Source organism: Lagenorhynchus albirostris, chromosome X (assembly GCF_949774975.1).
Source record: "Lagenorhynchus albirostris chromosome X, mLagAlb1.1, whole genome shotgun sequence".
Classification (NCBI taxonomy): Eukaryota; Metazoa; Chordata; class Mammalia; order Artiodactyla; family Delphinidae; genus Lagenorhynchus; species Lagenorhynchus albirostris.
Genome location: NC_083116.1, coordinates 131,517,302 through 131,537,074, shown reverse-complemented (window position 1 = coordinate 131,537,074; position 19,773 = coordinate 131,517,302). Strand labels below are relative to the sequence as shown.

Sequence of the window (19,773 nt, the reverse complement as noted above, 5' to 3'; positions counted from 1 at the left end):
AAGCCCGCACACCGCAATGAAGAGTAGCCCCCGCTCACCGCACCTAGAGAAAGCCTGCGCGCAGCAACAAAGACCCAATGCGGCCAAACATAAATAAATTAATTAATTACTTTAAAAAATAAATAAAAGCCTCTCACAGCCCAGAAACAAGGTCCCAGGTCCAGGCGTGCAGCCCACCATGAAATCTTCCTCGGGGAAAGGTGACTTCTGGGGTTCCTGGGGCTCTCCCACTTCCAACCCTGCACCACAGCTCTGACCCAGGAATGACCTTCCCAAACGGGAACAATCACATAAGGCCCACCTCCCAGCTTCCAGGGAAGAGAGTGGCCTTACTGCAGCTGGAAACCTGGCCCCAAATTGCAACACCTACATCCTACAGAGAGGAGACAATTAGCAATGTTGTCTTGAGAATGGGAACGGGTTGCTGAGCTCAGAAACAGGGTGAGCGTCCTTCTATGTTTGCAAACCGTTAGCGGGCTGCCTGGTTTGGTGTTTGTTCACTAATAAAAGTGTTTTCTTTCCATTTCTATCTTTGTGGAGGAATTTTCTGGGGTGGGGAGAGATTTTGTTAAATTATAAATCCCCAACACCACACACACACACACACACACACACACACACACACACACAGAGAGACTCCAGGTATATCTGATCAAGTTTATTTACTGCACCCTGCAGAGAGAGACAAGATAAACTCAGTGCCAGCCTGAAAAAAAAAACAAAGAAAAAAACAACTAGATCTCAATAATCTAGAAATCTAGACACATCCTGTACGTGAAGCTTGAGGGCATCAAACTAACATTGTCCACTATCTCCACACATATCAGCGAGATGTTTACATCTCACCGTAGTTCTCATGCCAACACTTTTTTTTCTTTTTATTTCAATATAAAAAATAATAATAATAATGCACACTCAGCGGGGAATGTCTCAAATGCTCATGCAGGGTTTTTACATCCAAATATCTCTTAAGAGTGATGTCCTGAGTGTGGACTCAGGAATTAAAACAGTCCGCTTAGTAAAATGCCTCAATGCTTGCAAAGAGGGTTTTTCCCTTTCGGATCAAGAGCTGGGTGGCTGGTTGTTGTTGGTAACGCAGAGTTCCTTTTGTACCTGGGGGTGCCATGCCTCACCTGCTGGGTACAGGTGCCGCATAGCAAAAGATCTGAGGAGCCACTCGGGTGCGAGCAGTAATGGCGAAAGGGCAGGACTGGGTGGGCACGTGAGAAGGAAGGTGGGCTCAGGCCGCGGGCTGTCCTTCCTTAGGATTTAAGTGAACCGTGACAACATGCCAGGTGACAGCAAGGACAAGCCCAACCAACGGTCTGCCGCCTATAGGGAATCCGCCTTCAAGCCCTTGGATATCGACATGGATGGGATGCATTGGTTGGATGGGTGGGATGTTGGGTGACCCCAGACACCAGCATCCTCGGTTCTGGGGAGTTCCCTTCACAGCGCGTTTTAGCCCCTGAGATGCTGTCCTGGGTCCTACAATGTCAACGTAGATTTTGATGTTGGCTTTTGAGTTTGCGCCCCCTCAGAACATCACGTATGAATTGTCACTCATCACAAACGTAACATCCCCGAGAGACACCACCTCGCCGCCCTGGGGGGGCTGGCGAGGGAGCTGGCCGGGCTCCCCGGTGGCCTCTTCCTCCGCTGTCTGCCGGTACACAGGGCTCGTCACCACTGTCTTGGGCATCTCGGCCAGCTGGACCACCACGGCCTCTTCCGGGAGAGACTCCCACTCCCCGTCTTCCATCTTATTCACATGAGCCACGTTCTGCGTGTCCTTGATCCACTCCTGCCAGGATGAAACACTGACTCTGGCTCCGTGTGGCAAACCCCTCCCCTCGGGGCCCGTGCATCCCCGGGACCCTGGCAGCCTCCCTCCGGAGGTGATGCCACCCCCAGCAGAACAAAAAAGCTCTCATGTTTAGTATCTTGGCATAGAGCTTGTGGTTTCAGACCCGCCTTTTTTTTTTTTTTTTTTTTTTTTTGCGGTACGCGGGCTTCTCACTGCTGCGGCCTCTCCCGTTGCGGAGCACAGGCTCTGGACGCGCAGGCTCAGCGGCCATGGCTCACGGGCCCAGCCGCTCCGCGGCATGTGGGATCTTCCCGGACCGGGGCACGAACCCGTGTCCCCTCCATCGGCAGGCGGACTCTCAACCACTGGGCCACCAGGGAAGCCCCAGACCTGCCTTTTGTCATCAGCCTCAAAGCGGCTGGCCTGTGGTCACTCCTCACACATGAGGACCGCCTGAGGGGCTTTTCCGGAACCCAAAACAGGAAACACAGATTCCTCCCCGCGCCCCCACCCCGCAGGTATGTTCTCTGAGATGGGAGTGACTTTTCAGAAGGAGGGTTGTCACTCAGCAGGTCCAGGGGGCCCAGATGCTGAATCCTAACAGGTGCCCTGGGATTTCCTGATGCTGGCTGGGAGCACATCTGGAATAGGGTGCTCCAGGGGACTGTATTCCACCGGGTGACTCCTCTGTTCCCTATAACATCTCCCTTCCCCCGCCCAGCCTCCCCCATCTCCTTCTTCTAGCCCCAAGTATTGAAAAGCTTCAGATTTCCTGTCCTAAACTCTGCTATAACCCCCTCTCTTCTCCCTTGAAAGGAACTGGGACACCCCTAAATATGCCGCTTTGGCACAAGGATTATTTTCAGCTGCAGGCAATGGAGAATGCACCGCTGCAGAGAGCATTCTCTGCTCTCCGTTTATCCTCCCTAGAAGCAGGGCATAAATGTACCTTTTGGCAAGGAAATGTACATTTGTAAATGGTCACCCTGACCCTTCCAACTCCAGAGACAACACTTAGCACCTGGGAGAACTTGAGTCCGCATAAAATCTTACTAAAGAACCCTTATTTCTCATGCATTTCCTAGTCACCTTCTCATATCTTGCCTGCCACCCCCAAGTCCCCAACCCCTTTTCTTTTACTTGGTGTCTCCTCCACACTCTATCACCCTTTGTTTTCACTTGTTTTCATGTGCATACAAAATAAGCCTTTTCTCTTCTTAATCTTTTTTTTTTTTTGGTCCATTTAATTTGCAGGTATCAGGGACAGAACTTAACAGGATAGAGGCATGTTTTTGTGGGTTTTCTTTCCATTTCTTTCCCTCTCCTACATCTATAAGTAGTTTTAAAATTCACCTTTTTGCTCCTCTGGAAGGTTAAATAGTGCATCCCTTCCAAAATAAAGATATGCCCCAGTGCTAACCCTCAGAACCTGGGAATGGGACTTTATTTGGAAATAGGGTCCTTGCAGATGTGATGAAGTGAAGGGTCTGAGACGAGGTCCTCCTGGAGGAGGGTGGCCCTACATCCAATGACAGGGTCCTTCTAAGAGACAGAAGAGGAGAGACACAGACACAGAGGAGAAGCCCCATGAAGACAGAGGCAGAGACGGGAGGGAGGCAGCCACAAGCCCAGGGACGCCTGGAGCCCCCAGGAGCTGGAAGGGGCAGGAAGGACCCTCCCCTGGAGCCTCTGGAGGGAGCGCGGCCTTGGGACACCTTGACCTCACACGTCTGGTCTCCAGGATGGGGGAGGATGAATGGGTGATGTTTTGAACCCCGCCGTTTGTGGCAGCCGCAGGGAACTGGCATAACTCTGATCCCATGGTCCCGTAAAGTCTACGCCTGGGTGTCCACTGCTGGCAATCTCCTGGGGACGAGGTGCTGATTCCCTCCGTCTCATTCCTCCCAACTCCTTAAGCATTTGTCATGTGAATGAAACAACAACCATAAAGTTTGAAAAAGGAAGTGTAGGTTTTGTTGTCAGCTCTGCAGAGGGAACAGATTAAGAACACAACTTCCTGATAAGATCAGAAAGTGATTAGGCTGGAAAATCCCGTCGTGGGGGCCACTGATCTCCGGGGCTGATTTCAAGAGAAGCCACCCTCGGAGGCCCTTGGATCTGCTCTCTCTGACCCAAAGAGAAAAGAACGTGCTGCTGCTTTCAAATGCAAAAGGCTCCCAGGCATTTAAAGAGGCTGCTGGAATAGAAGCGGGGTTTACATGGTGCACAGGGGGGTAGCAGGACGGCACAAAGCAAGCCTGTTTCTCAGGCCCAAGGACATGACGCTTACCTGGAAGTTACCTTGGTGAGACTCAAAGAGCCCCGAGAAGGTGAATCTGGGATCCGGCACGCTGGGCATGAGAACCTTCTTAACCCTGAAATGGACATGGAGAGTCTGGTCGGACAGGCTGGCGCCCCTGAGCAGGGCTGTGCACGTCCAGGCGGACAGACCCCACCCACCGCCCCACCATGAGGGGCCCGGGATGGCTGCAGACTGTGACCCCAGAGGCTGCACACCTTGGCGGAACTGCGTCCCCAATTTCAAAACATGTGCCCCGCTCCTACCCTCGCAGGTACCCTGCTCCCAGCATCCACGAGAAGCCCTCACCAGGAATGTGATATTAGGGGCGTGGAGCCCGTCTCTGCCAAAGAACAATTCTTATTACCCAGGAATCACTATTTCTGTTGACATTGTGGACTGAATTGTGTCCCCACCTCCCCAAATTCATAACTTGAAACCCTAACCCCTCAACCTGACCGTATCTGGAGGTTGTACTTCTTAGGAGGTAATTAAGGTGAAATGAGATCATAGACATGGGGTATGAATGTGAACAGGATACACCACCCCAAAATATGCCACTTGGGGATATTGTGTATCTGGAGGTGAAGGCACTTGAGAAACAGCAGAGGTAGGAGAAGCCCTCTGCCCTCCCCCACCCACCTAAAAGCAGACCACAAATTTCCCTCTTTACAAAAAAAAAAAATTCCATTTGTAAATGTGCCCCCCCCCTTTACCTGGAAATGGACGAGTCACTGAGAGGCGCCAAGATGCTTCCACACAGACAACCGTTATCTGCCTGTAGTTTCCCCCACACATTTCTTAGTCACCCTCCCACTAGTTACCCACATCCAAACTCCCTTTTCATTTGTCTTCCTTTTCCACTTCTCCACAAATTATCACCTTTTGTTAAAATGGTACAGAAGCCCCCGAATTAACTGCCTTGTTAGGTGTTCACTTCCTTTCTACGAATCTCCATGCGCTTAAAAACATTACATCGGTAAAGAAACATGCATTTTCTTACGTTACTCTGTCTTTGGTCAGTTTAATTCGCAGGCCCCCAGATTCAGAACCTAAGAGGTTTTCATCTAATAAGATGCTAACCCTGTGTGACTGGTGTCCTTAAAAGAAGAGGAGATTAGTACACAGATGCACACAGAGGGACGACCGTGTGAGGACACAGGGAGGAGAGGGCCTTCTACACACCCAGGAGAGAAGCCTCAGGAGGAACCAGCCCTGCCCGCACCTGGACCTCAGATTCAAGCCTCCAGTACTGGGAGAAAAACGTCTGTTGTTTGAGCCCCCCCCCCAGTCTGGGGTGCTTTGTTATGGCAACCCCAGGAAAATAATACAGTTGATTTCACCACTCGTCGTGAACAGGGACTTCCTTGAAGTCAGGACAAGTGTTAGTTTTTTCCAAGAAGTGTACCCCTCAGATTCCCTCAGGGATGATTTCAGTTTTGTATTAAAAAGATCAGACATGTCACCTGTCAACACGCTTATCTGATTGCTTCATCTACTCCCTTGCAGAGAACCATATTGCAGGCATCTGTCTGAGCTGGTCAAAGAGAGAAGAGCAGACTGAAGAAAAAATGGGGCGATTTGCAAGAATCAAGAGAAGCTACTCCATGCTGTATCCAGCCATGACGGGACGTCCTTGAAATTGTCTAACTTAGCCTAGCTCAGACCCAGCCTGAGTTGTCCAGAATGGCGGTCCATGTTTCTCTATGCATCACTCCAGTCGTTGCTATGGAAACCTCATCCTAAGAAACAAAGATGGCACCCACGGCCCTGGGCATCAGTGCCTTCAAACATCATCAAGAAGTAAAAGGCCCGGGCGCAAGTACGTTTAAAGAAAGATGGAAATAGCGGTTGTTAAATTATTGCACGGAAGGTTAATGGGGAGAAATATTTAATATCATATTTTTGAAATGCTTTCTATGGTCTCAAAGAATATTGTTTTGCTGTATCTGTAAATGGATTTACAAACCAGACAAGCTTTCTTCTTGTCCAGTTCTTCTCACCTCACTCACCAAATTGTCTCATTTAATAAATCTCAATAAAAATTAAAAGTGTTTTAAGTACCTGTCCTTGTAACATGACAGGAGGACACAGCTCAATGGGGCGTGTGTTTGAAGCAAGGTAACGCTCTCATAGGAATGAGCATTCTTATATCCTACTGTCTCCAAGAGAATATTTGTCAATGAATTCTGCAGATATCTCTGCACCTTTGGCATTATTTCCCTCTCAATTTTCTTGTCATATACCACTGGCAAAGTGTGTATTATAGAGAAAGTGATATTCAGCTAAATAATCATATCAGACAATTCTTTCCCCCCCCCCCCAGTTCAGGGACATATTGGAACCAAAGCCCATGTGTCTGAGGATTCTGTCAGGGTCATCCTTACCTCCGTAGTTTCCATAAAGGCAGAAGGAGAAGGGAGGCTACCAGGAAGGTGACCATGCCAGCAATTAAAATAAAATTTGGGAAAAGGCTGTTTTCCTGGCACAAATCTAAAGCAAAACAGAATGAGGGCTGTAAGTTATCAAGATAATTTCAACATAATCCTAGATCACACTCCAAACCCTGCCACCCACATTGTTGTTTCCTCTATAAATGCCAGGGTCAGCAAATCTTGATTTTGGTGTGAAATATCCTGGAAAGAGAGATGGTGACACTGGACAGGCAAACATCAGGAAGGAGGGAGTGTAGATTTAACTCACTGCCAGGGGTATTTGAGGATATCAGGGCTTTCTTTGGTCTATCCTTATCTATCATCTATCTATCTATCTATCATCTATCTACCTCTCTGTCTATCATCTATCTATCTATCATCTATCATCTATCTATTTACCTACCTACCTATCTACTTATCTATCTACGATATATATCTGTCTACTTACCTATCCATCTATCTAGCTATCTATCACCTATCATCCATCTATGTCTACCTATCTATATATGTCATCTATCTATCATCTATTTATATCTGTCATCTATCTATCATCATCTATCATCTATCCATCTATCACCTATTTATCTATAGATCTCGCTATGCATCTGTACCTATATCCATGGAACCACATTCATAAATGACACATTATTCTTGCTATGAAATAAAAATGAAAATTAGTCCAATAATGATGGAATCTAGAAGAGGAATTGCTTCCACCGTGACCTCTGGAGCAGGACTTGGGGTCATCCGTGTTTTCAGGTGCCCCATTCCACCCTCCCCCCAACGTAGGGTGCCGGACCATGTTGTGCAGCGATGCTGCGTGACATTACCTGTTAGCTTGCCCCTCTGCTGGCGTATCACCTCTGACCAGTCACTTGGGTATGTGTCAGAGCCGTAGCTGGACTCCAGCGTTTTCACTCTGGCCCGAAAGAAATAACACTTCTCATCATCCAAACTGTCGAGCGTGACATTGCAGGTTTTTGCCTCCTTGGACTAGAGGGAAAAACAGACACGATGACCCATGATTGACCCAGACTTTTTCATCTTCTACCAGGGATTCACACAAGATTCCTCCTTGCAGGATTTCCCTCTCTTGTTTCACTTCCTCTCTCTGCCCAGATATTTATCCTCCAAACAGCAGCAAAAACAAATGTGGCAGCACCTCTACACCTCCCTCCAAAAAGGAAAAGAAATTCGTTATGACAAACATGATGACAGACACTTTTGAAGAATTACTAAGTTCTTTCTTTTAAAAAAAAGTAATTTTTAAAAATAGAAGTATAGTTGCTGTACAGTATTATATGTTACGGGTGTACAATATAGTGGTTCACAATTTTTAAGGGTTATACTTCATTTACAGTTATTATAAAATATTGGCTATATTTCCCAAGTAACTTTTTTTATGAATATAAAAGTAATGTATGCTGTGGCTTCCCTGGTGGCACAGTGGTTAAGAATCCGCCTGCCAATGCAGGGGACATGGGTTCGAGCCCTGGTCTGGGAAGATCCCACATGCCACGGAGCAACTAAGCCCGTGCGCCACAGCTACTGAGCCTGCGCTCTAGAGACCGCAAGCCACAACTACTGAGCCTGCGTGCCACAACTACTGAAACCCGTGCGCCTAGAGCCCGTGCTCCGCAACAAGAGAAGCCACCGCAATGAGAAGCCCGTGCACCGCAACAAAGAGTAGCCTCCGCTCGCCGCAACTAGAGAAACCCCGCACGCAGCAACAAAGACCCAACACAGCCCCAAAATTAATTAATTAATTAATTTAAAAAGAAAGAAAAGTAATGCATGCTTACATTTGAGACTTTAGAAAACACACACACACACACACACACACACACACACACACAAAGGCAAAATAAGACACTTAAAACCCGTCTTTATTCTAGCTCCAAAATACAATCACCATTAACAAATTGATATCATTTCTCTCCTTCCGGGGGTACGGTATTCATTGAACACAATATTTAATGTACGCATTGCTTCTTACCACTAAATATTCTTCAAAATACCTTTTGATGGCTCTTAAATATTTTATTATAAATGCACCATAATTTGTTTGACTATTCTCCTGCTGTATGCCACATAGGTGGTCCCTAAGTCCATGTATTTATTGTAGATAATGCTTCGATAGACGTCTTCGTGCATACAGCCTCAGCCACATTTTGAATTATTCCCTGAGGATTGATTTCTGCAAAGGGAATTAATTGATCACAACAAGGACGGAGGTCTTAAAGTTTCCTGGTGTTCAACATCATTAAAAATGATCACATTTTATGATCAGCTATTTAGAAGAACTCCAGTATCCCTCTATTTTTTTAAAAATTTTAATTTATTTATATTATTTATTTTTGGCTGTGTTGGGTCTTCGTTGCTACGCACGGGCTTTCTCTAGTTGCGGTGAGTGGGGGCTACTCTTTGTTGCGGTGGGCGGGCTTCTCATTGCGGTGGCTTCTCTTGTTGCGGAGCATGGGCTCTAGGCACGTGGGCTTCAGTAGATGCAGCATGTGGGCTCAGTAGTTGTGGCTCCCGGGCTTAGTTGCTCCATGGCACGTGGGATCTTCCCTGACCTGGGCTCGTGTCCCTTGCATTGGCAGGCAGATTCTTAACCACTGCACCACCAGGGAAGCCAAGTATCCCTCTATTTTAATGTGTATTTCTTTGATGAGCAGTGATTCTATTCTACTGATTCCAGCCATTTGTCCATCTTCTCCCTTTTTGGTTGAGTGCCCCCTGCTTCTGTCACATACACCGGGCTCCACAATCACATGATCAAGTCCTTAAAATAAATCTCAATATCTTTGTCTCTGTGTCTCTCCATCTTTCTCCACCGTTCGCATCTTGGGGATACTTACGTACACCAGGCCTGAGAAGACGTCCCTGCCCTCACCTGCCACTCGGTGTCAAAGGTGCTCTTGTGCTGGATTTCATACACGAGACCTTTGTACCACAGGTCAGAGCAAGTCACTGTCACTGCTCCCTGATGCCACTGGAAGCTCAGATCACTCAGGGATCTGGGTTTCACTAAGAAGGAGAAATAGCACAATGACTAACACCTCTACCAAGATAAACATTCCACATCTCTGAAATTACAGTGGTAACTGGGCTTGGATTCACTTTCCTCTGACTGTTCCAATCCTTCCTCTAATACCTTATGAGATGTGGGGTTTCCTTGTCTTTAGTACATTGACAATAGAACTTTTAGCCAGCTCTCCAAGGACCCTTAGGTGTCTCGTGGAAAGAGCGCTCTGAAATTGCTTGAAAAACTTTTCTGTATCTGTTATGGGATGAATTGTGTCCCACCAGAAAAAGACACTTTGAAGTCCTGGACCCTAGCACCTCAGAATCTTTGGAAAGAGGGTCATTACAGGTGTAATTGTTTAAGATAAGATGAGGTCATCCTGGAGTAGCGTGAGCCCGAATCCAGTATGACTGGCATCCTTATCAGAAGAGAAGAGACACAGACACAGAGGAGAAGCCACGTGAAGACGGATGCAGAGACGGGAGGAGGCGGCCCCCAGCCCAGGGACGCCCAAGGTTACGAGCAGCTCCCAAGAACTGAGGGAGAGGCTTGGAGCAGACTCTCCCTCAGAACTTCCAGAAGGAACCAACCCCACCCACATCTCGACTGTAGAATTTCTGGTGTCCAGAACTGGAAGATAATGTTTATTTTAAGCAACCCAATTTCTGATCATTTTTTATGGCAGCCCGAGGAGACTTATACAATGTCAATGAGGGATTGTTTTCAGTAGGGGGTCCATAGCTCTCATGGGATTCTGAGATGGACCTGTGACACCCCATCCCTCAAAACGGGGGTGGGGGGGAAGAAACTCTGCCTCACAGAAATCCAGACCAAAACATGAATCTTTGGAGAGAGGGTTTCACTACCTTTGTATGATGTGTCCTAATCCAAAATGGACAGTCAACCCTCAAGGTACTAAAGCACGTACGGTAACAGCTGATCCACAGACTCTTGCTGAGAAGAGGGTGTGTTCCATTCCTGATGGAAATATATAGAACTTCATCTTTCTCTACTTCCAAGAGGCACCCGGCAGTGTAACCTTGTTGAAGGGTGTACTGGGAGCACGGTCTGTAGGCCTCATTGCTGCTTAACCTGTGATTTAAAAAGAGAAAAACTCAGCTATGTAGCATCTTAAAAATAACAACTTAAGGGCCGTTCCTGTGCTCCATGACTCTGTCACTGACTCAGATTGGGTACCACGTCACTCGCTTCAATGACCCCCTCCCCTTACAAAACTACAGCAAGACCTGTCGAAACAGAAAAGTACCCCTCTCTCCAATGTTTACCCCCCTTGAATGGATCTTGTAGGGCTCGAATTGTGGCCCTCCAAATGGCATGCCTACGTATCTATACTAACCCCGGAACCTGGGAACAGGACCTCATTAGGAAATAGGATCTTTGCAGATGTGATGAAGTGAGGGGTCTGAGATGAGGTCCTCCTGGAGGAGGGTGGCCCTACATCCCATGACAGGGTCCTTCTAAGAGACAGAAGACGAGAGACACAGACACAGAGGAGAAGCCCTGGGAAGACAGAGGCAGAGACGGGAGGGACACGGCCACAAGCCCAGGGACGCCTGGAGCCCCCAGAAGCTGGAAGAGGCGGGAAGGACCCTCCCCTGGAGCCTCAGGAGGGAGCGCGGTCCTGGGACACCTTGACCTCAGACATCTGGTCTCCAGGATGGGGGAGGATGAATTTTCCTTGTTTTAAGCTGCCCAGTTTTGGGTACTTTGTTGCGGCCGCCCTAGGAAAGTAATTGACCTGCAGAGTAACCCAGCCCTTGACTCAAAGAGGCATTTTTATTTTCTATTGGAGTAGAGCTGATTAACAGCGTTGTGATAGCTTCAGGGGCACAGCAAAGTGAATCAGCCATGCATATACATGTATCCAGTCTCCCCTCCCATCCAGGCTGCCACATAACATTGAGCAGAGTTCCCTGTATTATACAGTAGGTCCTTGTTGGTTATCCTTTTTTTTTAAATAAAATTTATTTATTTATTTTTGGCTGCATTGGGTCTTTGTTGCTGCGCGTGGGCTTTTCTCTAGTTGCGGTGAGCGGGGGCTACTCTTCATTGCAGTGCGCGGGCTTCTTATTGCAGTGGCTTCTCTTGTTGTGGAGCACGGGCTCTAGGCACGTGGGCTTCAGTAGTTGCGGCTCACAGGCTTAGTTGCTCCGGGGCATGTGGGATCTTCCTGGACCAGGGCTCAAACCCGTGTCCCCTGCATTGGCAGGCGGATTCTTAACCACTGCGCCACCAGGGAAGTCCCTGGTTATCCTTTTTAAATGTAGCAAACTCCCTACCTATCCCTTCCAGGAGACACTTTTAATAGGGATGTCCCAAGATTGGGTGTATCTTTGAGGCTTCCCTGCAATATTAAGAAGAAGCCTATAGGACCAAGTGTGAGACCAGCTTATACTCCATCCTTAAGATCTCAAACCCAAGCAGTGACGAGACGAAGAATTATCTCCTTTATGATTAAAGAAATGGATGCGGGACTTCCCTTGTGGTTAAGAATCTGCCTACCAATGCAGGGGACACGGGTTCGAGCCCTGGTCTGGGAAGATCCCACATGCCCCGGAGCAACTAAGCCCGTGCGCCACAACTACTGAGCCTGCGCTCTCGAGCCCGCGAACCACAACTACTGAAGCCCACATGCCTAGAGCCCGTGCTCCGCAACAAGAGAAGCCACCACAATGAGAAGCCCGCGCACCGCAACAAAGAGTAGCCCCTGCTCGCTGCAACTAGAGAAAGCCTGTGCGCAGCAAGGAAGACCCAACGCAGCCAAAAATAAATTAATTCATTCATTAAAAAAAAGAAAAAAGATATAATCAAATATCTACTTAAAAAAAAAAGAATCTAGGTGGTTTCGAGCATGAGTCAGTCATCACTGCGTTAGAAGGTCTGGGAGCTGTGGGCACACACATGCACGCTTGCACCTTCTGACCCTTCACACGCTCGCGTCCTGGGCCTCCCAGCTGTTGACATCTTAGAAGAGGAACTATTTTAGCCATGGGCATGGTTTTCCCTTCCTCAGGGCACTTACTTTTGGAGGAATGTCAAATTAGTCCCGGGGTATTCACTTGCGTTCCATGTAACCTTCACAGTTTCAAAATTAAAGTTGATGATTTGAAGCTGCAAAGTTTCTCCTGGGTAAAAAGACACACATAGAGTAGACTTCGAGGCGATGCTGGAAAGAGCTTGAAATTTGTAAAATGATGTCAGCACTCATGTTATAAGAAGATATAGTGCTTTTTAAAAAAATCTGATGATATATTTTATTTAACCTATATATCCAGAATATTATCATTTCAACATGATATTTATATCTATCTATCCATCTATCTATCTACCTCTATTATCTATCTCTATTATCTATCTATGTATCTATCTATCATCAGCATCATCTAGCTATTATTTATCTACTATCTATTTATGTATCTATCATCTATATCGTCTATCTACCTATCTATCATCTATCTTGTCATCATCTATCTGTTACCTATGTCATCTATCTGTAATTATCAACAAGATATTTTATATTCTTACTATGTGTCCAGAGTCTGTTATGTGTTTCATACCTATAATACAAGAATGATAGAGTGCTTTAAAGGGACAGAGAAAACCAAGATTCTCACAAACAAACTGCTCATGACTTATGTCAGTAAGAACTGCAGGATCTATGAAGGTCGGTGAGAAAACTCAATCACTTTGAGAGACAACAGTCAGTGCAAGATTACAGCTGACTTTCTTCTCTCGTTGGCAAGAGGTAATGATTATCGGTTAGTGTGAAGAGTAAAAGGTGAGTGCCGACTGTGTGTCCAGTGGCACCATGTTTTGTGGGCACACAGAGAGGAACTGGACACTGTCCCCCATCCACCAAAGTCACTGTCTTACTCAGAACACCACACATGACGAGTCGAGGAAAAGCTCAAGGTCAGGTGAGTCCTTCAATGTTTGCTTCAGACGCTACTTAGGCTCCACACCTGTCAGAATGGCCATCATCAAAAAGACCACAAATAATAAATGTTGGCGAGGGTGTGGAGAAAAGGGAGCCCTGGTACACTGTTGGTAGGGATGCAAATTGGTGCAGCCACTGTGGAAAACACTACGGCAGTTTCTCTAAAAGATAAAAATAGAGCTGTCATGGAATCCAGCGATTCCACTCCTGGGCATTTATCGCAAAAAAACAAAAACTCTAATTTGAAAAGACACATGCACGCCGATGTTCATAGCAGCACTACTTGCAATAGCCAAAACATGGAAGCAACTTAAATGTCCATCAACAGAGGAATGGATAAAGAAGATGTGGTACCTGTGTACAATGGAATACCACTCAGCCATCAAAAAGAATGGAATAATGCCATTGGCAGCAACATGGATGGACCTAGAGATGATCGGACTGAGTGAAGTAAGTCAGAGAAAGACAAATATCACATGATATCACTTACATGTGGGATCTAAAATGTGACACAAACTAGTGAAAGTAACAAAACAGAAGCAGAGTCACAGATACAAAAACAAACTAGCGGTTACAAGTGGGGAGAGGGAAGGGGGCGAGTGTCAAGACAGGGGTAGAGGATTAAGAGGTACAAACTATTACGTATAAAATAAATAAGCTACAAGGATATATTGTATAACACAGGGGATATAGCCAATATTTCATAGTAACTCTACATGGAGTATAATCTTTAAAAAATTGTGAATCCCTATGTTGTATACCTGAAACATATATAATATTATAAATCAACTATATCTCAATTTTAAAACTCATAATATATATTTTTTATAAATTTATTTATTTATTTGTTTTATTTATTTATTTATTTATTGGCTGCGTTGGGTCGTCATAACTGCACGCGGGCTTTCTCTAGTTGTGGCGAGTGGCGGCTACACTTGAAGCCAATACACGGGCTTCTCATTGTGGTGACTTCTCTTGCTGCGGAGCACGGGCTCTAGGGACACAGGCTTCAGTAGTTGTGGCACATGGGCTTAGTTGCTCCGCGGCATGTGGGATCTTCCTGGACCAGGGCTCGAATCCGTGTTCCCTGCACTGGCAGGTGGGTTCTTAACCACTGCGCCACCAGGGCAGTCCCAAAACTCATTTTATATATATATATATATATATATATATTTTTTTTTTTTTTTTTTTTTTTTTTTTTTTTTGCGGTACGCGGGCCTCTCACTGTTGTGGCCTCTCCCGTTGCGGAGCACAGGCTCCGGACGTGCAGGCTCAGCGGCCGTGGCTCACGGGCCCAGCCGCTCCGCGGCCTGTGGGATCTTCCCGGACCGGGGCACGAACCCGTGTCCCCTGCATCGGCAGGCGGACTCTCAACCACTGCGTCACCAGGGAAGCCCTCATAATATACTAAACATAAATAAATAAATAAAATGTGTAAGTTTTTTCTTCATCCCTTTGAAATATAGGTAGAGACTTTTCGAAGTTAGTGAGCTTTAGCCAGATTTGGGACCTAGGCATAACTTTCTCAAGGGAGCCAACTCTTTGAAGAGCAAACATGAACGGTGTGGAGCCCCATTTCTGTGAGGGGCTAAGAGTCTGGCTCCAGGTCGTCAAAGCACCTTCAGTCAGAAAGACAGGAGTTAATTTTTCCCTTGGAGAAAGCCAATGATCTGACCCAGGTGGTCCCTCCACCTGGAAGGTGAGTTTAGGAAGAATTATGGTTACAAATGGTGCTGGGACGTCCTCCCGTTTGAGAACGCCGGTGCAGTGGCTGGTGTCCACCTTGCTCTAGAAGAGGGTTTGTGTCTTGTCAACCTCTTTCTCAAAAGGCATGTGCATCAGAGCGCAGTCTTGTTCAATGCTTGTTCAGTCATGAAATCGTGTCTCTCTTATCTCTACCTTGGTGGAGAAGAATTCTGGGTTGGCGAGAAATGCCAGTTTTGATTCTATTTCTCCGGTACCATCAGAAACACCTCCATCTCTCCAGAAATTACCGCCAACCTGGGCCATCGGTGGTTAACCATCCTGGTGGCACCATTGCCCCTGAGAGATACCATCTCATTCCTGTGATTTCACTGTTCCCACCTGAATGTCGGCTCCCGAATGGAAAGAGCTCAGGGCCAGCAGGACCCATTGTTGCTTAGAAAGTGTGTGCTGATTTTATGGGATATTATGAACTTATTCGGAAATTTTAAGAGATGAAGGTGCAAATGGCAAAGTGTACCAGGACAGCCCTGGTGACAAAGGTTGTCTGCACCAAGGCAAGGGTGGGGGTGGGGGGGTGTCTCTGGGTGTCGATTTCCTCATGCTTCTTTTGACGCTGGTTCACAAGCGTTCACGAGGGTTAGGCGCGTTCGGGGCAAAGGCGCATTAGCAATAGCCCCAACAGAAACACCGTAGCCTTATGTGGAAATATGATCTGAATCCCCAATGGAGTCGTGAAGTCTGAATCTGTTGGTTCAAAATGGATCGACGGGGTGGAAATGGCCCCGGAGGGACCTCCCTGCGCAGCTCCGGGACCTCGGGTGGGATGGGGGGAGGCTTTCCTAAGACTGTGCCCAGTGGGACCGCAGGTGTTCACACACCTGTGATGACCTCGGGCAAAAGAAAAGCAGGCAAACCACAAAGGCCTTTCGTAAAGCAAGTTCTGCATTTTCCAGGAAGTTCCTACAAAGGTTCTGAGTGAGCCGGGCTCCACAGAGGGATGAGAAGCGCCTCGGGTGGGACCCTCTGTGCATCCACGACCTTAACCCCTACTTCTGCCCACGGATGTGCTTCAAGTGGGTCAGAATCTAGAACTGGTCTAAAGGGCTCTTTCTTCACTCAAACGCCATGAGCGCGGTGGTGGCAGGTAGAGGGGGGCTGTCAGAAGGAAGCTATGGGTCTCAAGGAATCTGTGGCCGCAGGGAGCTCCGATCGCAGCCAACTCTCTCCTCCCTCTGCCTTCTGTCGCTGGCAGATGGAGTCCCCGATTCGGCCACGTGAAAACAGAGCACTGGGCATTGCACAGAGCTAGGGAATCATGTGGGTGCCAGCCCTGGGGACACCCCACATCCAGGCTCCCTCACCCTCCTCACTGTGTCCACTGGATACCCAGTCTGCAACCCCAGGGCTGCAGCAAAGAAGGCCCCTAGGGACCCTTCCAAACCAGGTAGGCGAGAGGCCAGCTCGGACGTGGACGGTCAAGCATGGGGTGATGCCTGGGGACAGTTCAGAAGCTACATGTCACGAACGTGCCACCACCTGCTCCCATCCGGGCCTCCCTTGAGCTGGAAAGCAAATCGAAGCTGTCTAGTGCAAGAGGGGACCAGATACCTCCCGTCCGCCCCCTCCTGTTGCTGCCTTTTGACAAAGCTTGTAAGGTGATCATGCAGCCTGGAAACAATTCTCTGGAAAAGCCCCAGGAACCAGGCTCTGAGGACAGAGAGCAAAGGTGACGCTGATCATCGTTCTCAGAAGGCGCGGCCAGCCGTGGGATGGGATTCAAGGGTGACCGCGGACAACGGGTGACTGGGGAGGCTCTTGTCTTTCTCGGGGGCACTGTGGCGGCATGATCTCACCACGGGAAGGGAAATATTAATTCAAACAAAAGCCTTTCACCTCTTTGGAGGCAGACAGAACAGCAAAGCAGCCCAGATTCTCAGTTCTGCAGACAAGAGCTCTTCTATTGATTCTTTTCCATTCAGACCTAATCCTGAGCTCAGTCAAGAGTGGGTCCTGGGGCTTCCCTGGTGGCGCAGTGGTTGAGATTCCGCCTGCCGATGCAGGGGACACGGGTTCGAGCCCTGGTCTGGGAGGATCCCACATGCCGCGGAGCAACTGGGCCCGTGAGCCACAGCTACTGAGCCTGTGCTCCGCAACAAGAGGGGCCGCGATAGTGAGAGGCCCACGCACCGCGATGAAGAGTGGCCCCCGCTTGCCGCAACTAGAGAAAGCCCTCGCACAGAAACGAAGACCCAACATAGCCATAAATAAATTAATTAATTAATTTTAAAAAATAATTTAAAAAAAAAAAGAGTGGGTCCTTTGCAACAGGCAAATGGAGCTTTGCCCGAGACTCAGGAACCTGTGTAAGCCCTTGTCACTTTGACAAAGAACACACTGCAGTTGCAAAAGACACCATAAAAAGAAGAGAGCAGAGATGTTCAAAGAAAGGGCATTTCAGGCAGACAAATGGCTACGTTCGCCAGCGTTGACTTACTCAGCTCCGTTTCTTCTGAAGCCATCAGAAGTCCCAGCAGGAAGAGAGCTGAGGCTGCCCAGGGCAGAAGGATACGCCTCATGCTTGAAGGAGGAGAAAGCAGTGAGCAGAAGGTCAGCGCCTCAGCTCATCGTACAGAGGTCACCCCGTCTTTAAAATGTGGAAAAGAAACTCGGGAAATGACTACAGGAAACAGCCATGCTTTATTTTAAAAGATGACTCTTGTCAAAAAAAAAAAAAAGTGCAGGATCATTTTTTCAGCCCCGCCGAGCACTTTTGCAGCCCTGCCGGATACATCTCACTTGAAACGGTATCAGATATGATCTGCACCCAGGATTCTCACCCTCTGCTGGGTTGTGAGAATCCTGCGTTTGGAGGTCGAGGTCCAAGCGCGGTCCTGCAGCCCTCGTCTTGCTGAGGCTTCCTGGCTGCTCACCCAGAAGCAGGGACGCTTGGTCCCCCTCCCAATGGCCTCAAGCAAGCAGGGGACAGCATGGTATCCATAAAGGACAAAGTTTGGGGACGTGCAGAATCCCAAGGAGAATCGTTTCCCAGATGTTACCAGGGAGATTTGTAGGTGGGCTTTTTCCCACAGAAGCAAGCCTGGATTGATCCCCAGTGGCCAGTTTATGGCCCCCATGTCTGCCTCCAAATGTGCCCCCGGGAGTGGGTGACTCTAATGCAACATAACGCCCACCGTGATAACCGTGCTTGTAAAATCATGTCAAAACTACAAAGCCGCTTCACAGATATGCACTGACAGAATCTGTGGGCAGCGGGAGATGGGCAGAGTAAACACCAATTGCTCCATTGTAGAGTTAAGAACTCAGTTTCCCAGAAGCAGACAGCGGCCGATTGACTTCCAGTGGCGTATTGCAGGGCAGGCTGAGACTCGGGTCTTCCTGGCGCCAGATCAGGGGTGCTTCCACCGTGGGCATCCTTCTGGAGGTCAGAGGTCCAACACTGCTGCCCCTGGGCTGAAATCCAGGTGTGGGCAGGGCTGGCTCCTTCCGGAGGCTCCGGGGAGAATCCGTCTTCTTGCCTTTCCAGCTTCGAGAGGCGCCCACCTTCCTCAGCTCATGTCCCCACGAGACACCAACCTCTGCTTCTCTGACTCTGAACCTTCTGCTTCCTTCTTGCACGTAAGGGCCCTTGTGCCCACCTGGATAACTCAGGACACTCTTTCCGTTTCCAGATTCTTTTTTTTGGCTGTGCCGTGGCGGCTTGCAGGATCTTAGTTCCCTGACCAGGGATTGAACCCACACCCCCTGCAGTGAAAGCACAGAGTCTTAACCACTGGACCACCGGGGAAGTCCCCATCTCCAGATTCTTAATCACATCTGCAAAAGGTCTTTTTTTTTTTTTTTTTGCGGTACGCGGGCCTCTCACTGCTGTGCCCTCTCCCGTTGTGGAGCACAGGCTCCGGACGCGCAGGCTCAGCAGCCATGGCTCACGGGTCCAGCCGCTCCGCGGCATGTGGGATCTTCCCGGACCGGGGCACGAGCCCGTGTCCCCTGCATCGGCAGGCGGACTCTCAACCACTGCGCCACCAGAGAAGCCCTGCAAAAGGTCTTTTGTCCTGTCCGGTGACATATTTGCAGTTGCCAGGAATTAGGACGTGGACATCTTTGGGGACATTAGTCTGTCTACTACCCAGGGATTACGATGTGGACACCTTAGTGTGATAGATGATAGATTGACAGACACAGACATGCATATATACTCATGTACCTTGATGACAGATTGATGATAGATAAGTAGATAGATGATAGTGAGATAGATGGTAGGTAGATGATAGATAGATAGATAGATGATAGATGATAGATAATTGATAGAAAGCCTCTCATGCTAGCTCAGGGCTTCTCAGCCTCAGCACTCCTGACATCGGGGCTGGGTGACGCTCTGATGTGGGGCGTCCTGGGCCCTGTGGGGTGCAGAGCAGCTTCCCTGGTTTCCACCCACCAGGTGCCAGGAGCTCCCCTCCCCCCATCCCCCCACCCCCAGCCAGGACAGCCAAAGGGCTCCAGGCATCCCCCAGCTTCCCT

General features: G+C 48.2%; 1 protein-coding gene across 1 annotated transcript; it reads right to left on the bottom strand.

The window, feature by feature from the left end:
* Nucleotides 1–1,537: 1,537 nt before the first annotated feature.
* On the bottom strand, nucleotides 1,538–17,810 carry CRLF2 (cytokine receptor like factor 2). The gene is made up of 8 exons (XM_060137385.1): nucleotides 17,729–17,810; nucleotides 12,613–12,712; nucleotides 10,498–10,661; nucleotides 9,438–9,571; nucleotides 7,372–7,534; nucleotides 6,494–6,599; nucleotides 4,098–4,182; nucleotides 1,538–1,804 (listed from the first exon to the last, which is right to left on the bottom strand). The coding sequence occupies exons 1-8, from the start codon at nucleotides 17,808–17,810 to the stop codon at nucleotides 1,538–1,540; spliced, it is 1,101 nt and encodes a 366-aa protein (XP_059993368.1).
* Nucleotides 17,811–19,773: the final 1,963 nt, after the last annotated feature.

Excerpts from the sequence above, each read along its gene's own strand:
- CRLF2 (XM_060137385.1), bottom strand. The coding sequence starts at position 17,810 with ATGAGGCGTATCCTTCTGCCCTGGGCAGCCTCAGCTCTCTTCCTGCTG. Across the intron at positions 10,662-12,612 it reads AATTTGACATTCCTCCAAAA|GTTAAGCAGCAATGAGGCCT; the intron begins GTAAGTGCCCTG and ends TTTAAATCACAG. Across the intron at positions 9,572-10,497 it reads TCTGTGGATCAGCTGTTACC|TGAAACCCAGATCCCTGAGT; the intron begins GTACGTGCTTTA and ends TCTCCTTCTTAG.